General features: G+C 44.7%; 1 protein-coding gene and 2 long non-coding RNA genes across 4 annotated transcripts in view; 2 read left to right on the top strand and 1 right to left on the bottom strand.

The window, feature by feature from the left end:
• Wipf3 (WAS/WASL interacting protein family member 3) overlaps nucleotides 1-18724 on the bottom strand; it is an 87052-nt gene that overhangs the window by 12631 nt on the left and 55697 nt on the right. Inside the window, exons 3-7 of one of the 2 annotated variants that reach the window (XM_003467950.4) lie at nucleotides 12151-12283; nucleotides 10042-10173; nucleotides 5744-6490; nucleotides 4359-4508; nucleotides 3239-3340 (exon numbers count right to left, since the gene is read on the bottom strand). In XM_003467950.4, coding sequence (XP_003467998.1) covers nucleotides 3239-3340; nucleotides 4359-4508; nucleotides 5744-6490; nucleotides 10042-10173; nucleotides 12151-12283 — 1264 coding nt within the window. The remainder of the gene's footprint in view (nucleotides 1-3238; nucleotides 3341-4358; nucleotides 4509-5743; nucleotides 6491-10041; nucleotides 10174-12150; nucleotides 12284-18724) is intronic. The other variant, XM_005002841.3, reaches the window with a different exon arrangement.
• LOC134474002 (uncharacterized) lies at nucleotides 5885-9779 on the top strand. The gene is made up of 2 exons (XR_010044533.1): nucleotides 5885-5920; nucleotides 6615-9779. It is a non-coding gene; the product is annotated as an uncharacterized LOC134474002 (long non-coding RNA).
• Nucleotides 12254-16494, top strand: LOC134474006 (uncharacterized). The gene is made up of 2 exons (XR_010044536.1): nucleotides 12254-12374; nucleotides 14536-16494. It is a non-coding gene; the product is annotated as an uncharacterized LOC134474006 (long non-coding RNA).

The raw sequence follows: 18724 nt of genomic DNA, 5'->3' as shown, positions 1-18724 counted from the left end.
ATTATGCTCCTATGGATGTTATCATACAAGTTTTTGTTTGAACAGTAGTTTAAAACATTTTAGGAATTGATAGGTCAGCCACAGCTTGATCTCGAATGTCCCCCAAAACTCACATGAGGAAGGCTTGGTCCCCAGACAGTAGTGCCTTTGAGGGTTGGTGGAACCTTTAAGACCTGAGGCTTCATTGGAGGCTATAAGTCACTGAAGGTGTAACCCCAGAGGGGACTGTGGGACCCCAGCGCCTGCCTTCCTTCCTTCCTTCCTTCCTTCCTTCCTTCCTTCCTCCCTTCCTTCCTTCCTTCCTTCCTTCCTTCCTTCCTTCCTTCCTTTCTCTCTCTCTCATTCTTCCACTCCCCAGCCACTGTACAGGAGCAGCTCTGCTGTGCCACACACTAGCTGCGATCATGTGTTGCCTTGCAACAGGCCCCAAAGCAACAGGGCCTATCAGTGACAGACTGAGACCTTGGAAACCATGAGATAAAACAAACCTTTCCTCTTTTAAATTGATTACCTTAAGTATTCTTTTTTTTTTTTTTTTTTTACAATAACAAGAAGTCAACTAACAAAAGTCAAATGGTTATTCTATGTTTAATTTACTAAGGAATCTACTGCATTTAAAAATACTTTTAAAACTAGACAACATTACTGTACTAATAAAAAAGCCAATAATGGTGGAACAGAGACAGTAAATATGACTACGGGAAGAACTAAGCATTGGATCTTTGTGTGCTGTGTGTGTGTGTGTGTGTGTGTGTGTGTGCACACTTGTGCACACTAAAAGGAGAAAGAGAACCCAGGCATCCAGAAGGGGTCACACAGAGAGCCCCACACCCACAGAACACACTCTCATGACAGACCAATACTGCCTCCCAGACCATAAGGAACCCTAACTCAGTCAATGATGAGAGACAGGAAAACCATATGGAGAAACACAATCAAGACAGGCACAACCCTGAACTTTCTCAGTAGTATCATTAACAAATTTCTACACTGATGCTCACAGGATGGCAAGAACATGCTCCATTAATTTTTCTAGGAAGCTCCTAAAGAATTTCATGTCCACGATGTCACATCCATCTAAAAGTCCTCTTATGTTTGAACTTGAAACTGTGCTTTCTAGTTTGTGGGATGGCAGCTCGTTTAGTAGGTTTTTGTTTCTGGTATTTTATTGTCTCCTTTTGAGCAAGAGGAGATGACAACGGTGGCCTCCCTGGAAGGCGGTGTGGAATGATGGGATAGAGCTTTCTCTCCTCTCAGGCACTATGGGCCTGAGAATGCTGGCTGCTCCTGAACACCTAAGTACTCATCTGTTTTACTAGCTGAGAGAACAGGTGTTATTGTCTACAACCTCTGGTCATCTATGTAGCCTCACCCTAGTCAGGTACTTCATACCCTAACATACCACAGAGGATTTATGGTTCCTAAATGTGCCAGAACTGTCACGTTCTCTCCTGGGTCTGTGCTGTCCTCAGGTCAGATGCCTTCCTATACCGGTGCAAATGTCATCTTTCTAGGCCTTTGGGTCCTCCAGTGCCACCTCACCCCATCATGGCGACCCTCGGCACGCTATGCACTCTTTAGGGCAGCCCCAGTCACCATGGCTAATTTCTTTTTTCTTTTCTTTTCTTTTTTTTTGTCTTGTTTTGAGGCAGGGTCTCGCTATGCAGTTCAGGCTGGCCTTGAGCTCACTTCGTAGCCCAAGCTGGTCTCAAACTAGCAACGATCCTCCCACCTCAGCCTCCTGAGTGGTGGGATTACAGGCATGAGCCACCATGCCCAGCTAACCATGGCTAATTTCTCACATACACATAGCAGGAGTATGCATGGTGGGGACTTGGTGAAGGGCGCTTGTTTCTTACACTTGGTGACTTTTGATGTTCTCAGTGCAGCTAGTGTACAATGGGCAGTTCAAATGTATTTGAACTGAGTAGAAATGCAAGACAGACACAGCAGCTCTGTCTGTTCATTGCTGGGTCTTCACTGGGACCCTCAGCGGGTGTGACGTCCCCCTCATTCTGTCCATCTTTATGCTGTTTCCCTTTTTCTCTCTCCAGTTCAGAAAAGTGGCAGGTCCATGTGATTAACGGAAGAGTACACAGGCCCCTTCCTGCCCTGTACAGTCCCATACCCAGCGGGGGCATCTGTCCCCCGGCTGGTGCCGAGAAAGCCTCTGTCCTGAGCAGAGAAGGCTGGAGTTTGTGTGCTCCGTAGGAATCTGAGTCCATCAGAAGCAACTTCACCAAAGTGCCTCTGAAAGGACAGGGTCACCAGACCTGGGTGCTGACTCCTGGTCACAGACTAGCCCTGGATAACACTGATACTTTTCCAGTTGGGTGAACAGGCCATGGACTGGGTGTGTGTGTGTGTGTGTGTGTGTGTGTGTGTGTGTATGTGTGTGTGTGTCTTACTTATGTGGTGGGCAGGAACATCTCCACCCTCGCCCCATGTTGTTGACTCTGCCCCTCCAGCTCTCTACCTTCTGTCCAATCCATCCCAGCACTGCGTGAGCATTGACTCCTGTTTCCTAGTGGGCAGCATCACTGGTTGGGCAACACCTCAACCTTTATGCTCTTTGCCTTCCCTCCCTTCTGTTTTGGATCTGCCAGGCAAGTGGGCCAGCTTCTTCTCCTTCATAGAATAAACAGGTAAGTTGACCACACAAGCAAAGCAGAAGCAGGCTCTCTCTGTGTTGAGTCTCAACCCTGGCTACACACTGCAATGACCTGGCACCTTTAAAAAATACTGACAGCTGAGTGCCACCCTGAATATTCTGATCAGATCCAGCCTGGACTTCAAGGTTTTTAAAAGCTCTGCAATCATTTTAATATGTAGCCAAAGTTGAGAATTGTTGGCTGGAAAACATTTTCCATTTCATGGTTTGTCAAAATTCTGAACTGTAGAATTCGAGTTTCTCACCTGTATCTCATCTCATTGGGATGTTCTGGGGTGTTTGGTTCCCTAATCTGAGGCTCCAAGAGGGGGAGGGATATATAGTTAATTTAGGCATCCAAATCTGATGGTGAAGTGTTAACCCTGGTCTGTAAAAACCTTCCAAATAAATTATTAGGTATCAGGATAAAAAAATATTCTGACACTTTTAAAAGTAGGGATGACACATCCTTTTAGGACAGTAATCACAACATCATCTTTTAGATAGTCTGTGGTCAGTCAACACAGTCTGCATATCTACTTTTGGAGAGTTAAGAAAAGCCAGGAGTCTTGTCAAGGTGGTACTTACTTCTGGGGATCTTGCTGGGGTAAATCTTCTGGCATGGTTTGTACTCATCTGGAGGGGGAAAGTCTTCCACAGAATGGAACGTGAACTTAGACTCGAAGTCGTCTGCACATGTGGGAAATGGTAAAGGTTACTGGGGGGACTGTCGTGACCCATGTGTGAGCATTTCCAGGAATGCACAGGTGATTTGACTGAACATGCTGTGTTCTGTACAAGGGATTTGTTGGCAAGGCTACTTCCTCTGAGACATCCATCTGCCTTTCAAGATCTAGTGATTGGCTGTCATGAGGGGAAGGAGGAGAAGGAAAATCAACAATCATTCCCCATCATCTATCTTAACTTACTCCAACCAGCACCTCAAGGAAGCTGCTGAAGGGGTAGAAGTGGTCAGGGATACCCAGAGTTCAGAGTTAGGGTGGGGAAGCTGGGCCCAACAAGGTCCTGCAGTCTGCAGCTCCTGACAGTTGGAGGATTAGGAGAGTGTGCAGGAGGTAGATGAGGAGTCCTTACTAGGTGAGAAGGAACCTGCTTGTGTCCAGTGTAGGACCTGGGTTCCTCTAAGCAAACAGTTCTACCCTGAGCTCCTGGCAGAGGATGGGAGGGGCCATGTGGCCCTTCATGGGCTGATTCCCTGCTCTGTGGTCCAGCCTTTGTGTCTGGCAAACACTATCCCAGGGATGCAGAAGTTTTGTGGTCACATCTGACTCCAGGTGGCTTTCCTTCCTATGTTCATCTTTTGCTCTGATTGAGGCCCCTGCTTGGTAAGTTTCCCACTCGTTTTTTTCCCCTTATCTAAGTCATTTTGGTCTTTCAGGTGCATAAACTAATTTCTCTGTGATGACAGACAGATGACACACATACACACACGTGTAGAAACACACATAGTTTAAATGTCCATTCTCCTCCTTCCTCTAATCTGAATCAGAATGCAAGAGTAGGTCCTGAAACCAGGCAGAAAGTGTTGAGAGAGACCCTATCTCACAGAGCCTACAGGCAATCTGTGCTTAAGTGAGCCCCACCCATTTGCTGAGAAGCACCGAATGAGCTCCTCTAGCTCATGTGCCAGAGGCTGAGGGGCCCCCGTCCTCACTGGCAACCCACTTGGGGGTATGAGCCCACTTACCGATGATGTGCAGGCTTCCGTTTCGTAGCTGGCCTCCAGGCTGTGGGGGTGGGGTCCAGGCTGGGGCCTGCTGGGTCTTGCTGGAAAGCTCTGTGGTGGGGGACCTTGCAGGGGGTGCTGGAGGTGGATTTAGTTTTCCTCCACTGGTCCCTTATAGAGAAGATGATGAAACATTAGGATACAGGAATGTGCACAGTGGATTCTTTAGCTTTATGTGAGGGGGTAGGTGTTTAGATTTTAGGATGTAATGTAAGAGCGCAATATCTCAAGCCAACCTGTTTGGGATTCAACCGCAGTTCTCCCACTGGGATGACTAACATGCCTCTTTTGTGCCTCAGTTTCCATCTGTAAAATGGGACTCATACCAGTACACATACCTCCTAGAGTTGTTGAGAGGACTAAATAACATGATTTAAATCTGGGTTAACCCTCCCAACCCTCATTTGTTTGGAAGATGCCTGGATTATAGAGGCTGTTGCTGACTTTGTGTTAGGAAGTACAGCCTGATTAGAGTCGAGCCTGGAATGTGGGGTGTGTGTGTGTGTGTAGATGGGTATGGGTGCTGGGTGTGCAGTGTATGTTTTCCTGTGTGTTGGTGTGCACAGATGTGGCAGTGTGTTTATGTGTGTGGCTGCAGGTATGTGAGGATGTGTAGTGCCTGATGTTACATCATTCCAAAGAAATCAGTCATGAGCCGTGTACACTCAATGCACAATTCTCTCTGCTCTTTATGTGAAGGAATTATGCTTATGCTTACTCTTTGGCTTAAAAACTGTTGGCCCTGTTTCTAGAGTCATCTGGGGAATGCCCCAAAGAGAATGTAAATCTAATCTATGGAGGGCCAGGAAAGATGTGGGACTCGAACAACTCAGGTAAAGACTAAAATGAGACCTGCTTTGAGAAATGAGCTGCATCTGTCCCTTCTGCACTGAGGAATAGATCCGAAGCCAGAGGTCAACAGAGTAAATGACCCTTCTTTAGAGCTCACTGTTGTTAGGCTCCGCCCCAATCACCACATATTCAACAAATCCAATTTCACAACAATTCTGCCAAGCAGCCACAGTCGCCATTCCCATTTTACAGAAGAGAAGGAAGCACAGAGAGGCTAAGTAGTTGCACAGGGTGACACAGGTAGTAACAGCAAGAAGATCAAGGCCAGAATCCCTGCCTTTTCTTCAGAATGATCTTGGGCAAGTCTCCCAATCTCCTTCATCCTGTTTCCATTTCTGAAGTGGTACCTCAAACAAGTCCCAAGGAAGGGCAAGATTTTATCGTGCTCCACCAGGGGGCGCAGAATAGCTCTGGTGTGAAACAAAATCCCCGGATTTGAGCAATCCACGAGGTTCGCGGGAGGCCCAACGCCGCCAGCCAAACGGGCTGCTTACCTGGGCCTCGGCCAATCCGCTTCTTCTGCACTAGGGGCTGCGACCCTGGAGGGCCCGGTGGCGCGGGCAAGGCTTGCACGCCGGGCTTCTGCGGCAGGGCCTGGAAGCTGGGGGACTTGGGGGGAAGCGGGGGAGGGGCCTCGGTGTTGCTGTTAGCGCCCGGAACCGGGGGCGCAGGTGCCCTGGGGGAGCACGCGGCGAAGGGGGGCAGTGGAGGGGGTGGGGGTGGTGGAGGGGGCGGCGGGGTCGGGGGCTCCCGCACTTCCTGGGCGGGGCTGGCGCTCTCCGAGTTGAGCCCAGGATACCCACAGGGCGGGAGGAGCGGCAGCGGGGGTGGGACGGGCGGCAGGTGCAAGGGGGCCAGTGGGGGCCTCACTGCCTTGTCACTGAGTGGGGGTGCAGGGGGTAGCGGGGGAGGGGTGGGAGGAGGGGGCGGAGGCGTGCAGGGGACAGGGGGCGCTGCCACAATGGGGCTCCCTTTGGTGGGCAGGCCGGACGGGGACACCAGCGGGGCTTTGCTCGGGGATGAAGGGGGCAGAGGTGGGGGCAGAGGTGGAGGCAGGGGCGGGGGCGGCGGAGGCGGGGCGGGCACGCTGGGTCGCGGAGGGACTGTGCGCGGGGCTCCGGCGCCCTCGGGCGCGGTGCCCAGCCTGGGAGACGCAGGCGGGTTCAGCGCACCGCCCAGCGTTTTGGTGGGCAGCCTGGGAGACGGCGCGCGCGAGCCAGGGCCTTGCCCTGCTTTGCCACCTGAAAGTACAAGAAGTTCTAGGTTAGTGCACCAGTAGAGGAAGGAGAATGCCCAGCTGTCAGGGACACCCTGGGGCACGGGGTCCGGAAGCTGCAGGTAAGAGCCTTTTCCTGTTGTCTACAGAGAGGCTTCAAGTGCAACAGCTGTCACACAGCAGGCCCAGCTCCAAGCTCCTTCCCAGCCTCAAGGAGCATGTGTCTTCCAAGACAGTCCCAGGCCTGTCCTCCAGCCCTCCTATCCGGTGCCACCTCCATTCTCATCTGCCAGCAGTCTCTCGGTCCCCTAATGCAAAGCACAGGACTGATTTGACCTCTGCACTCTTCCTCCTAAGGGCCACCCTCAAGGACATTTACTCTACCTACACTAGTTAGGGTCCTCAGGTTACCAACCTCACTTCTTGGCTAGGGAGGTTTTCCTTCCAGTGTTTGTGAGCAATGACTTTCTTACTTTCTGTACTGACAGCAAAAGATTCATATAAGCAAGAGACATTTGCCCTTGGCAATCCAAGGCCAGTGAACTTGAATCTCCTAGTATCATGGGCTTGGGAGGTTTAAGCTCCCTTTCCCAAAGACTTTTGCTGCCTTCCTGGGGTTGCCTTTTTTCCTGATCCTCTAGATTTCTTGCCCTATATAGTGGCTTGTTCAGGACATCAGCCTGCACTTGGAAATCAATTCCTCTTCCAAATTCAGCAACAAGCAATTTGTCATGGTGAGTGTTTGTGTTTGGTGGGCTGTGTGCTAGGGGGTGTTGGGAGGTCCTTGGTCCGCTGCCCAGCCCTGCACCACACTGCTAGCTCTCATCTTTATTTCTCGTTGCCTCTTTCTAGAGGAAAAATTCCTGCCCCTGTTTACTGCATACAAGTTCTGAAATCGCTCCTGAAATACATCTTGGAGTGTTCTGTCATTGTCCCGTCAAATATAGCCCTTTCCCTGCCTCTATGTCAGTGTCCTTATATTTTATAATTTCCATGATAGCACATAAAAAACACTTGGAAAAACGGTTGCTGCTCTCACCTAAAATTTCATGGGTGCTGCCACAAAGAAAACACGGTTTTAATTTCAGATTATGAGCCCCTGCATCTGCTGGGAGTTCTGAGCTTTTCAGTGCATACAAGTCACCAGAGTTTATGCAACCAGGTGTTAAATCATACACCAAAGAATTGGATGTTAAAAGTCAGGCCAACAAGACACAGGAAAAGTGACTCTGGGTATCTGATACTAGGTGGACAGGACCACAGTATTGACTAGTTTCTCAGACTGGTGACCCTCTGGCTACGATGTGAGCATCACTCAGACAATACTATTATGGAATGGCTGTTCTTAAGGCTAGCATTACTCTGTTGAGGATTTTCTTTGAGGTGATTCTGGAAGATGCAATGTCTTTGCAGTGGTGCCTCTACCTTTGTTGATTTGATGCAAGAGGCCAAAGACAGACATTGACACAACAGTTAGTACCATAAGAGGGGACAGGAGGTCTCAACATGGCCTTGCCCAGGTTAGAAACTATAAGCACAAGGTAAGCCTGGAGAGGATTGGCTGTCCCAGGGGAAAATATCAAACTGGCAGTGCTGGCCCAAAAGAAGGCCATCGTTACTGTAGGCTGCAAATAGTGTGAGGTTTTGCTCTGAGAGTGACTCCGTCAGCACTGCAGGGTGGAGTTGGAAAAGAAATTCATTGTAGTGTCTGCAGAGCCATTTGGGGAAAGAGTTTGTTGTTTAAGACTGAGCTATTCTGGGAATCAGAAGTCACAAAATATCACTGTCTCTGGGGTCACCCTACCACAGTGAAATAGATCTTTGCCCTGACTCGTGGGAGAGTCATGGAGAGGAGGCAGGCCTACTTGAAGCACAGAGCTTAGTGGTCTGTTTGATTTCACATCTGCCAGTGTAATCAAGATACCTGAGATTGTAGAAGTGACACATCCTGGGGAATACAGACAGAAGGACCTCTGGAGATGGGGGTACCTCATGAGCCCATAAACCATAAAGCTAGTCAGAGATGACCGTGACTTGGGGTATCCAGAAGGGCACCAACAGCACCAACACTAAAAACTGCTGGAGTGAACACAACCCTAAGGCAGATACCATACCACTGACCCTGCCCAGGGGGAAGGTGGAGCAGGACTCAGCATTCACGCACACAAACAGTGGGCATGCAAACAAAACAGGCCCTCGTCGTGATTCACTGTCCTCTACCTGTATATGGTAGATCCCAATAGCACAGGCCTGGAGATGGACCACTCCCTTAAACAAGGGAGTGAAGTTTTTGAGATCATTTCTCTGTGGTTTTTTTTTTTTTGTTTGTTTGTTTTTTCTTATCTTTGTTCTTTTATTGATTTTTTCTTTTACCCTTACCTGATTCCACTTTCTTTTATTCTTTAATTTGATTTTTTTCTTAATTTTCTTCTCATCTTCCTTTTCTTTTCAAGTTTTACTTCTTTCATTTTCTCTAACCTCTTCCATTTTAAAAATTATTACTATTATACTTTATTACTCTTTAGCTATTCAGTTGACTATGCTATTATTGCTGAGTTGTTTCTTATTGTTAATGGTGCTATAGTTATGCTTTTAGTAGATATTTATTAAATGTCAGTATTTGGTTTGTGTCTGCATAATTATTGCAGGTCTCTTTTTCATTGTAAAGTTGTAGCTATTATTGGTTCTTAACAGTATGTTAATATCCTGTAATAAACCTATTTCTTATCTATTGTTGATGGTGGCATAATTGTTGCTTTTAATTAGTTTCCAGTGTATGGTAATATCCAGTTTGTTTTGTATTGTCTTTTCTTCTCTGAGTAGTGCTGAGGGTCAAGCCTCCAAAAAAAGTCTGGGCACCAAGAAGAATTTAAAATGTTGCATTCAATAGGATGAAGAGGAGTATAAATACCAAAATATAACTAAATCCAAGAACACATCACAGGGAGACAGAATCTAATTCTGTCACCACAGTAGTGACAGAAGCTCCCCACCCTAATCAATCTTCAACCAGCAGTGTAAAAAAGAGAGATACATGAGAAAGGAAAGTGACAAGATGCCTTCCAACCTCTGTAACTCCCCCAAAGCTTATCTCATGGAGACTGAAATAGAGGAAGCTACAGGGAAAGAAAGAAACCAAATGGTCAAAATGATTAAGAGGTAAAAGAAGAAACATATAAACGAATGTCTGAGATGTTTAATGTGCTCAAAGAGGATTTAAGTGAACAGATAAAATATTTTATCGATAAAGTGTTAAACTGAGTTAAACAAGAAGACACAGTATATGAGTGATCACTTGGTAAAGAATTAGAAAATATGAAGAGAAAGCATGCAGAAACACGTCATGAAAAATTCCATGGGAAGCATGCTAGAGAACTTGACAAATGTGAGGACAAAGTATCAGAAAACCAGATGGACATAGCAGATCATCAACTCATCGATACCCTAGAAGTGACAAGACGTTATGCAAGCTGAATCTGACAGCTGCTATAAACAAAATAAAACAACGCCATCTCAGAATTAGGGGAATAAAGGAAAAATTAGATGATTCAAAAGTTTAAAAAATGTATTCCTCACCTGTAGCATCCCTCTGGCCTGTTGGTCGCAATACAGGGAAGCCACCAGCAAAGAGATCTCCCAGGGCTGGGGGTGTGCTTCCTCCTCGGGAGTTCACAGGGCCTCCGCCCTCTTTGTTGGTTCCCTTGGAGCCTTCAGAGAGAAGAGGTAAGTAGGTGAGGTTTGAGAGCAGAGCTGAGCAACTTGTTCTCCAAGTCATGGTCTAATGTTACCTCCGGCAGCCTCCTGTTACCCTCCCTCCCCTTCCATTCAGCATCTCCCTGAGCACACTCTGCCTTCCCTTGCAGATGCCTAGGCCTAGATTTACTTCTCTGCTCCTACCAAAGAGCTGACCAGTTGTAGCAACCACTCCAAAGAGTGACCAAGAAGAAGATAGCAGAAGACTGCTATTGGTGAATGCCAGCTGGGGAACTGGCAACACTTTGCCAGTTAGAACACCCAATCATGGTTGTTGTAGAGATGTACCTTTTTTCAACTTGGCATTGGAAGGACAACACAGAGAAACCCTACAGATTTAATTCAGTCAGCTACTTTAACTTGCTGCCTATAGAGCACTGGCAGAACTGCAAGGAGGAAGTAAAGGCCTGTTTGAATGATCTCTACTTCAGAATTTTCCTTCCCGGCTCCCCAGCTTTCCGGCCCCAAGCCCCTCATGCTCCTCTGCACTGTTTCTCTTATGGCACAGAAAGGCTAGGAGCCTGGCATCAGTAACTCCAGCCTTCCAGCTGTGGGTGCTTACCAGCTGTGGAAACTGAAATGACATTTGGCTCTGACAAGAACTCTTGGCCAAACTTGTCACAAGCAGAAACCAATACACTGAAAAAATCAGGGCACAGTGCTCACTGGTGGATGAAAGTTGTCAGATTATTCTGAGTATAGTATTATGGTTATACATTACTTCCTGTTGGAGTGATTAGGAAATGGATGTTCCAATAAGCAGAGTTAATCTCTTAATTGAAATTAATTGAGCCTGACCAATTAGAAAGTGAGTCTAACCAGAAACTAATGTTTTAAATTATAGTCAATGTTGAAAGTATTTCCTTAAAAGCATGTCTTTGTGTATTAACATATATGAGGTGCAATTCTATTTTTAGGACTATCTTTGAGAACTATCATCGTGAATCTATTGTAAAATATATGATGATGCAATAACACCTTACATTACTAAATAATTCTACATATTTTATTTCATCGACAAACAAGGGTAGGTATTGTTATGTCCCCCATTATGCAGATGAACATAGTGAGCCTCATCATTCTCTGAGTTGCCTGGTAGCAGCAGGAGACCTCAGCACAGGTTGTCTGACCCATGCTCAGGACTAGTTTTTCTCTGTCATGCTCTAGAAGATGGAAGGCTGCAGGCATATGATCCCTCGAGACAGAATTCTGAATCTTTATTTTCCTCGTGAAAAAGCAAATGCATTTTAAAATATTGAGACTCTTAGATCCTACCATTAAATTTGAAGACTATGTCGACACAGAGTAAATGATTTTTAAATGTTACCCCATAACAGGTACAAAATGGGCCATAGCCATACATGAGACTATATGAAAAAAGAGATGACGTGCTGATGGAGCTTCAAAATATTAGGCTAAATGAGAAAAGCCAGCTACCAGAGGCCACTTATAACATGATTTCAGTCCTATGAAATAGCCACAATAAAACGTTCCATAGAGATAGAAAGTAGATTAGCGGTAGCCAGTGGGCAGCGAGAATGGAGTGATTGTGATGGGTACGGGGTTTCTCTTTGGGGTAACAGAAATGTTTGAAACATGGTTGGTTGCAACAACATTGTGAATACACTAATGGGATATATAAAGATGATAAGAATGATGAATTTTTATGCTTATTTTATCACAGTAAAACATTATCGCACTATGGACCTTTTTATATTTTATTTTTAAGCATTTAAAAAGTGATATGCATAGGTCTAAACCATCTGCAGACCTGAAAAGGATGTTCTGGTTTTCTTGACCACTTGGTCTGTCCATTGAGCAGGTTGGAGGTGGCCTGGGTCACAGCTGCAGCCCAGCTAGGGATGTCTGGATGTGCTCCACATACCACCCTGCCCTGGAATCACCATGGGCCCGATGGAGCTGTTCACTTACTCTCGATTTGTGGGGCGCTGCGGTCATTGATCTGGGTGACTTTTCGCAGGCGAGTTCCTTGCTGGATATCAGCCAACAGCGCACTCCGACCTTTTGGATCTGCCTTTCTCAACCTGGAAGTGTCTGTGCTAACCTGTGAGAGAGTAAGAGGGATTTGACCATCATCACATCCAGTTAAGAGATTTCTACTACACAGCTTTAGAGATGATTAAAGACTTCCTAAAGTAAGAAATATGCCTTAGTCCTTTCTGTAGAGGGAATACCATGTGTCTTGGGTTTCAGTTAAAAAATTATCACGTTGGATGTCTTTTCTGACCTCAAATTTAAATAATGCCAAATATTCTTTTTTTCTCTATCATGTTTATTATGAGATATAGGTTTATACATCTTTTTATATAATGAAAATTTCCATTTTTGGTTATGAGTTTAATGTTCACCACCCCTATGGCCTCCTTACCAGATCCTGTTTGTTTTGTCTAACACATCCCCAAGCAATAGGACAGGACCTGGCCTAAGATAGGCTCATTCAGTATTTGTTGGATGATTGGATAAGTGAATGATGAATGAATCAGATCCAGAGAGCATAAGACACTGTTCTCACTCTCAGGACATAGACATATGCCCCTGACATGGGCACACACTGCAAGGAATCTAGTCGCCTATAATCAGTACATTACTGAGCATCGTCTACTATGTCCCACAGAGAGAAAGATCTCAGAGAGCTCAGAAAGAGCTGTGTGTGTTAGGCTGAGCAGGCTTCACAGAGGATGTGAGACCCTATGTTCCCTGGAGTGTAGCCAACATTTACAAATCCTCGCTACAGTCAGTTTCTGTTTAGAAAGGACAAAGCAGCCTTGCTGACTAGAAACTCTTAGCCTCTGTTCTATCACAGATTAGAAACAAAGGTCACTGTGGTTTGGGTTAAAAGTGCTGAGCACACATTTTCACTGGCTGACTCTATAGCTTGGATTATGATCTTATACAGGTTTTGAAAGGCACAAGCTCTAAAGTCTGGTTCTTGTTGCCTGGAAATAAGTGTTTTGGGGCCCTTGAATTAGGGTCAATGAGATAGCTGAGAGTAAAAATTACTAATTCTAATTCATTAGTATTACAATAGGACATTTCCTACATAATATTTTTAGATACTCTATATAAACCATTAATGGAAATCATTTTAAATTGCGGAATTTATAGTGTTTTAAGTTTCCTTTCATTTTACTTATAAAGACTGAAATAAGGCACCAGCTGAAACATTATGACCTTAGCCAAAGGGCATAGAACTTTTTAAAAATATATGACATTACAATCTCAGATATGCATTAAGGCCAGAGATATGGGAAATGAAGTGCTTTGTAAATTTTTCCCTAGAGAGATAAACAACTGTGAATTATAATGATATAATGACTCCAGTGATGGCCTTGGGGAAGGTGAGTGTTCACATGGTACATTCTTCTGTTGGAAGCACTTGGAAAGAGGAGAAAGCCCTGTCCCTCGTTATACCTTGGGAGAGGGATCAGCTCACACCTAATTCAAACTCAATTTCCTGTTTGTTATCAAAATGTATCTCCCACTCCCTGAGCCTGCTGCCCATACCTGGTATTTCATATGAGGTTATGAAAAACATTGCACTGAAATAATGATTTTAGTTTTACTACCTACTTAGCACATGCCTTAGTAAGTTCCTGACCATCTTACATAAAAGATATATTGATGATAGATTTGTTAATAAACAACTTCCACTTCAACAGGAGGACATGACAATTCACATCATGTTATATGATGTATTCAACTTGGTGCTAAATTTAACATTCTTTCTCTTTTAAATTCTTTTTCTTGCTCCAGTATGTACTGTGGTGATTTTCCACCAGGGGGCTCTCCCTGGCCTGGCATACTATGGTATCGTTCCACCCTCTGTGCTCCCATGAGACAGGGAGGAACTGCTGACTGTGGTTTAAGTGCCCATATACATTTAGACTTACAGGGTTTTATACAAAAAAGATATTTTCATTCTCACATGGAAGATCATGTTACTCAAAGCAGTCAATTCTCCTTCATCTGCAATATTTGTCAACAATTCAACTACAATTTTTGAAAAGCCTTCTAACCTCTAAGAATTTTAGTTACTGTGGTTACAGGATATGGAAACAGGAGAGAAGATTCCTAAATATTCACTGAATGTTTTGTTCTATGTGAAGCCAGAGCATTGACAACTCTACTAAAAATATAACCAAGGAAGAGAAAACCATTCCTGGACATTTTTTTCCTAGCAAATATATACACCAAAAACAAAAAACTAAAAAAAACAAAAAAACAAAAAAACAAAAAACCCAAACAAAAACAACAAACTCTTCAAATATCTCTCTTATTGTTTCTTGTTAACAATAGGATGGAATGTGAAAATCTGTTGGGTTGCACACAAAGCTCTGGTATACTCAATTTGCCTACAAGTTTTAAAAGAAGCAGCCCAGGATCCCAAAAAGATGTGAAACAGCGGAAGAGATATACACATTAACTCATTGCCTTGGGAGAAAAGGCTGGAAAACTGAAGTGTGCCAGTAGGATTAAAAATAAAAGAATCAAATGACATACTAATAGAGCCAAGGACAGGGCTAAAACTGGTGAGGTGCCTGTCTTCTTATCTTGATGAATCATGAAAGCTTTGACACATTCGTGTGTTACATCAACCGATGAGTCACCCTTAGCGCAATGCTGTTTGGCGGGCAGAGAAAAACTTTGCAATCCATGTTTTCTGCTATTTGTCACCTTGGCACCATATGCTATTCCTGCATCTGCCTGATAATGGATTCTGTGGGAAATGCTGATGAGAATCTAGCCTTGCATCTGCCTGATAATGAATTCTGTGGGAAATGCTGATGAGAATCTAGCCAGGTGATTCGATTCAAGCAGGTGATTTTTCTCAAAGATGACCAAAACCCAATCATTTTAATACAGTTTCAGTTTTGCAATCTCGGTTGTGGCTGCTAAACCTCAGGTGAGTGCACAGGTTTCCTGGCACAGGAGTATGCTCATGACAGCCCTCAGCCTATCTCAGCCTTCTCAGCCTTGGGACAGACAGGTATCAGCAGCACGGGAACTCCCCAAGTCTGGATTACAAGGACAACCTGGAGTGCACTGCCATTCTTCCTCACCTACCAGATTTTTGTAGGACATAGGGAGCTTGGGATTCAAAAGAGACTGAAATATTTTCAGAATAATACAAACTCTTCCTAGTGGGACCTGACACAATGTTCCTGCGCCCCAAATATGCATAAGTCAGACTGTTCAAGAACGAGGCATACTGTGATCCAACCGTTTTATGCCTCATTTTTAGAAATCTAAATTGTAACTCAAGTCCATGAGCCAAAGGAACCGCTCCTCTAACCTCCTTTTCTGAAGCTCAGTGTTTTAAACCAAGCTGTCCATACCCTGAGCACTGACTTGCACTTTACTACTCCTGCCATCAGGAGATAAAGCTGAATTAGGGACTTATCCAAGAGGGTTTGTGGGTTGTAAATGACCTTGGTTCTTCACATCCATAAAAAGAATGCCCATCAAGGTTGTCTCATCCAACGAAGGCAACACTGATTACTAGACATGGCAAATGCTCTGCAGCCAAAGATCTGGAAGCCACCCCAGGTCCTCACCTGTCTCCCCAAGAGTCAGCCCATCACAACATCCTGTGGTTTTTTTCCTGAGTGATTTTTCTAGAATTTGGACCTCTTTTATATATATATATATCTTTCTTTCTTTCCCTCTTTTATTTATTTATTGTTTGGACAGGGCCTCATTATGTAGCCCAGGCTAGATCCTCCTGACTCAGTTTCCCAAGTGCTAGAATAACAGGCATGTTCTACCACACCCCATTCTGTGATGCTGTCTAAATGCAGGCCAGATGACCGCTGCATTCCGTCACCTACTTCTGCTTCCTGTCTTGTACTCCTCCACAGCAGCAGAGTGAACTTTATAAGGGCCATGTCATTTATCGTGTCATTCCCTGCCATGAAACTCTTTGCTGGCTCTTAACTACTCTCAGGATCCAATTCAAACCCCGCTGGCCCCTGCCCATTGCCTTTAGGGAGCAGCCTAGGATTTCCATTCCACAAACTGGAGTTCACCTCCAGGCTTTGGCTTCAGCTCATTCATTTCCTTGCTCTCTTCGCACTTGCCTCTTGGCAGTCTTCCAAGGAGCCTTCAGATCCTGGAAGGCCAGATGAAGAGCCCTGTCTATGTTCCTAGAGCAACATCCTGATGCTCAGCAAAGCACCTGCTACCCGGATCATGTCGCTGTCCTCCCAACCTGCAGTGGCTGTCCATCTTATGCGAATAAAACATTAAAAGTCCTCATTAATGTTACTCACTGGCTTAGCATTTCCACCTGTTCCCCTGCAGGCACTGGTAAATGCTAGCACTTTTCTACCCAAGCCTGTGTTATAAAGCAGTCCCACTGTATGGCAATCCCTCTCTGACTATGAACTTCTGCTGATAAATGGCAGTAGTTATTGTTATGGATCATGAGAATTTTAATTCCAATATGAATCCCAAGTTCCTTCAGTAGAAAGCAATCAGAAAAGAAGAATGGGGATGGAAAGAGAAGTGAAGGAATACGGAGAAAGAGGGATTTGACACAGGTATAAATAAGTCTGGCAGAGGCAGGTCTCATAGACTCAACCACTCCCAAGCCACAGATTCAGAAAGGCATTCAACATAGACGGCGTGTTGGACAAATCACATCTTTAAATGTATATGATGGTTATTTTAGCTGATAAAGTGAATTTATTAGTAGCTCAAGGAAACTTCTGGAAAGAAGGGACTTAGAAAGTTGGTAAATAGAAACCAGTAAAGAAAATCACTGTTGCCATGTAATTAATAACAGTAATCTTTCAGATATCTGAGTGCTATGTGCCAGACATTGTGCTAGGCTGACTGGGTGCCAGGAATGCAATAAGGGTAAGAATGCGAGGATCTTGTTTTCAGAGAGTGCATTTACATATGTGTGTATGTAAGTGTTTGTATATCACATGTGTATGTTTAGATACACATATGTATATATTTATATAGATTTATGTGTATGCATATATGTATGTTTTCTCATAATTTATTTTCTAGATCTGAACCTCATAACTGCTCTCCAAAATTAGAATCTTAATCTCATGAACTGAACAGAAGAGACCAGGTCTAGGAGTCAAGGGTATGGAACAGGAATAGCTAACAAATAACGCACAGTCTGAACAATGTCTCAAAAACTGTGACGTTTCAGATCTTCCTTTTAGATAAAATACACTACCAAAAAGAAATATCAGACTTCTTTCTGTCAGTTAACAAATAAAACTTCACTGTCAGCCTCAATTCCACCTCTTAACTTGGCACTTTCATTTCCGGTAAAGGCTTGCAGCCTCAAGGATACCTACAGTGTGCTTCCTCTCCTTTATTTGAAGTAGTCAAGCCTTCATCAAGAACTGGCTCTTCTCCCTACTATAGGGTGCACACAGAGGTGCCTTTGGAATCTGGGTAAGGAAACCAGCAAAGGGGATGCAAAATGCCAAGGGTTACAATGACAATGACAACAGAAGCAGTAACAAAAAGTGCTGTCCATGGAAGGCATTTGTGTGTGCCAGGCATTGTTCCAAGTACCAAGTATATTAACACATTTCAGGAGCTGGAGAACAACTCCATTATGTGGGTAATAGTTGTGAGTATTACGTCCAGTTTATAGATGAGGCACAAATGTGAAGCCAACTCCACTGTCAGGAAGTGTGGAGCTGAAAGGTAACCCAGGCATGAGTGGCTGTCTTAACCACTGAGCAAGACAGCCTGTTCTGCAATGATGTCACCCAGAAAATGAAAGGCAGACGTGCAGCTGGGCAAGTGGGAATGGACAACTGCCCTCTGGCCTGGAACCAGCATAAATGATACTTCATAAGAAATGTGGGAGCCCAAGCAGAAAGAAGAAAAGAAAAAAGAAGGAACAATGATTCATAGCTTTGCTCAAGAATAGCACCAATGATGGGATTCTTGTTCACTCTAGGGAAGCAGCATCAAAGAAAAAAGAAGGGCTGGCAGAGGGTGGGGCAAGGGCAGAGCTCCTAAATGCTAGGCCTCTGCCAGGGTTCAGAAGGCTGACCAAGGCTGAATGCTGGACTCTGAGAATAGCCTGCAGGGCCTCAGATGGGAACCAGCAGCTATCTTGGCAGGGGAGGACTGGGGCACTTAAAATGGAAACCATGAAGAGTAACACTATACTGTGAGGCTGATACCCTCACCTGTAAACTATCTGCGCCTGGAACTCCCTTGTCAGGTAACACAGAACCTCTTTCGCATCAGCCTTGCTGGTCCACCTCTCTGTTTCCAGAGTAGCTGGGTGCCTATTCTTCATACTTGCCCCCCTGTTGGCTGTAGGGTAAAAGCAGTTTTCTCAGCATTGTTAACTCTGAAATAGCAGAGGTTATAAGTATGATCCACATATAAAAAGAAAGAAAAGAAAAAAAATCCAACCAAGAAGGGTAAAATTTCAAAATTTCTAGCAAGTTCAAGGTATTTCCAAAGAACAGTATTGTGCCATTTAGAGATGATTAAA

Source organism: Cavia porcellus, unplaced genomic scaffold (assembly GCF_034190915.1).
Source record: "Cavia porcellus strain 051 isolate PalLab524CR breed Dunkin Hartley unplaced genomic scaffold, mCavPor4.1 scaffold_2, whole genome shotgun sequence".
NCBI classification, from domain to species: Eukaryota; Metazoa; Chordata; class Mammalia; order Rodentia; family Caviidae; genus Cavia; species Cavia porcellus.
The sequence above is the reverse complement of the archived record's forward strand: the minus strand, read 5'-3'. Positions and strand labels throughout refer to the sequence as shown.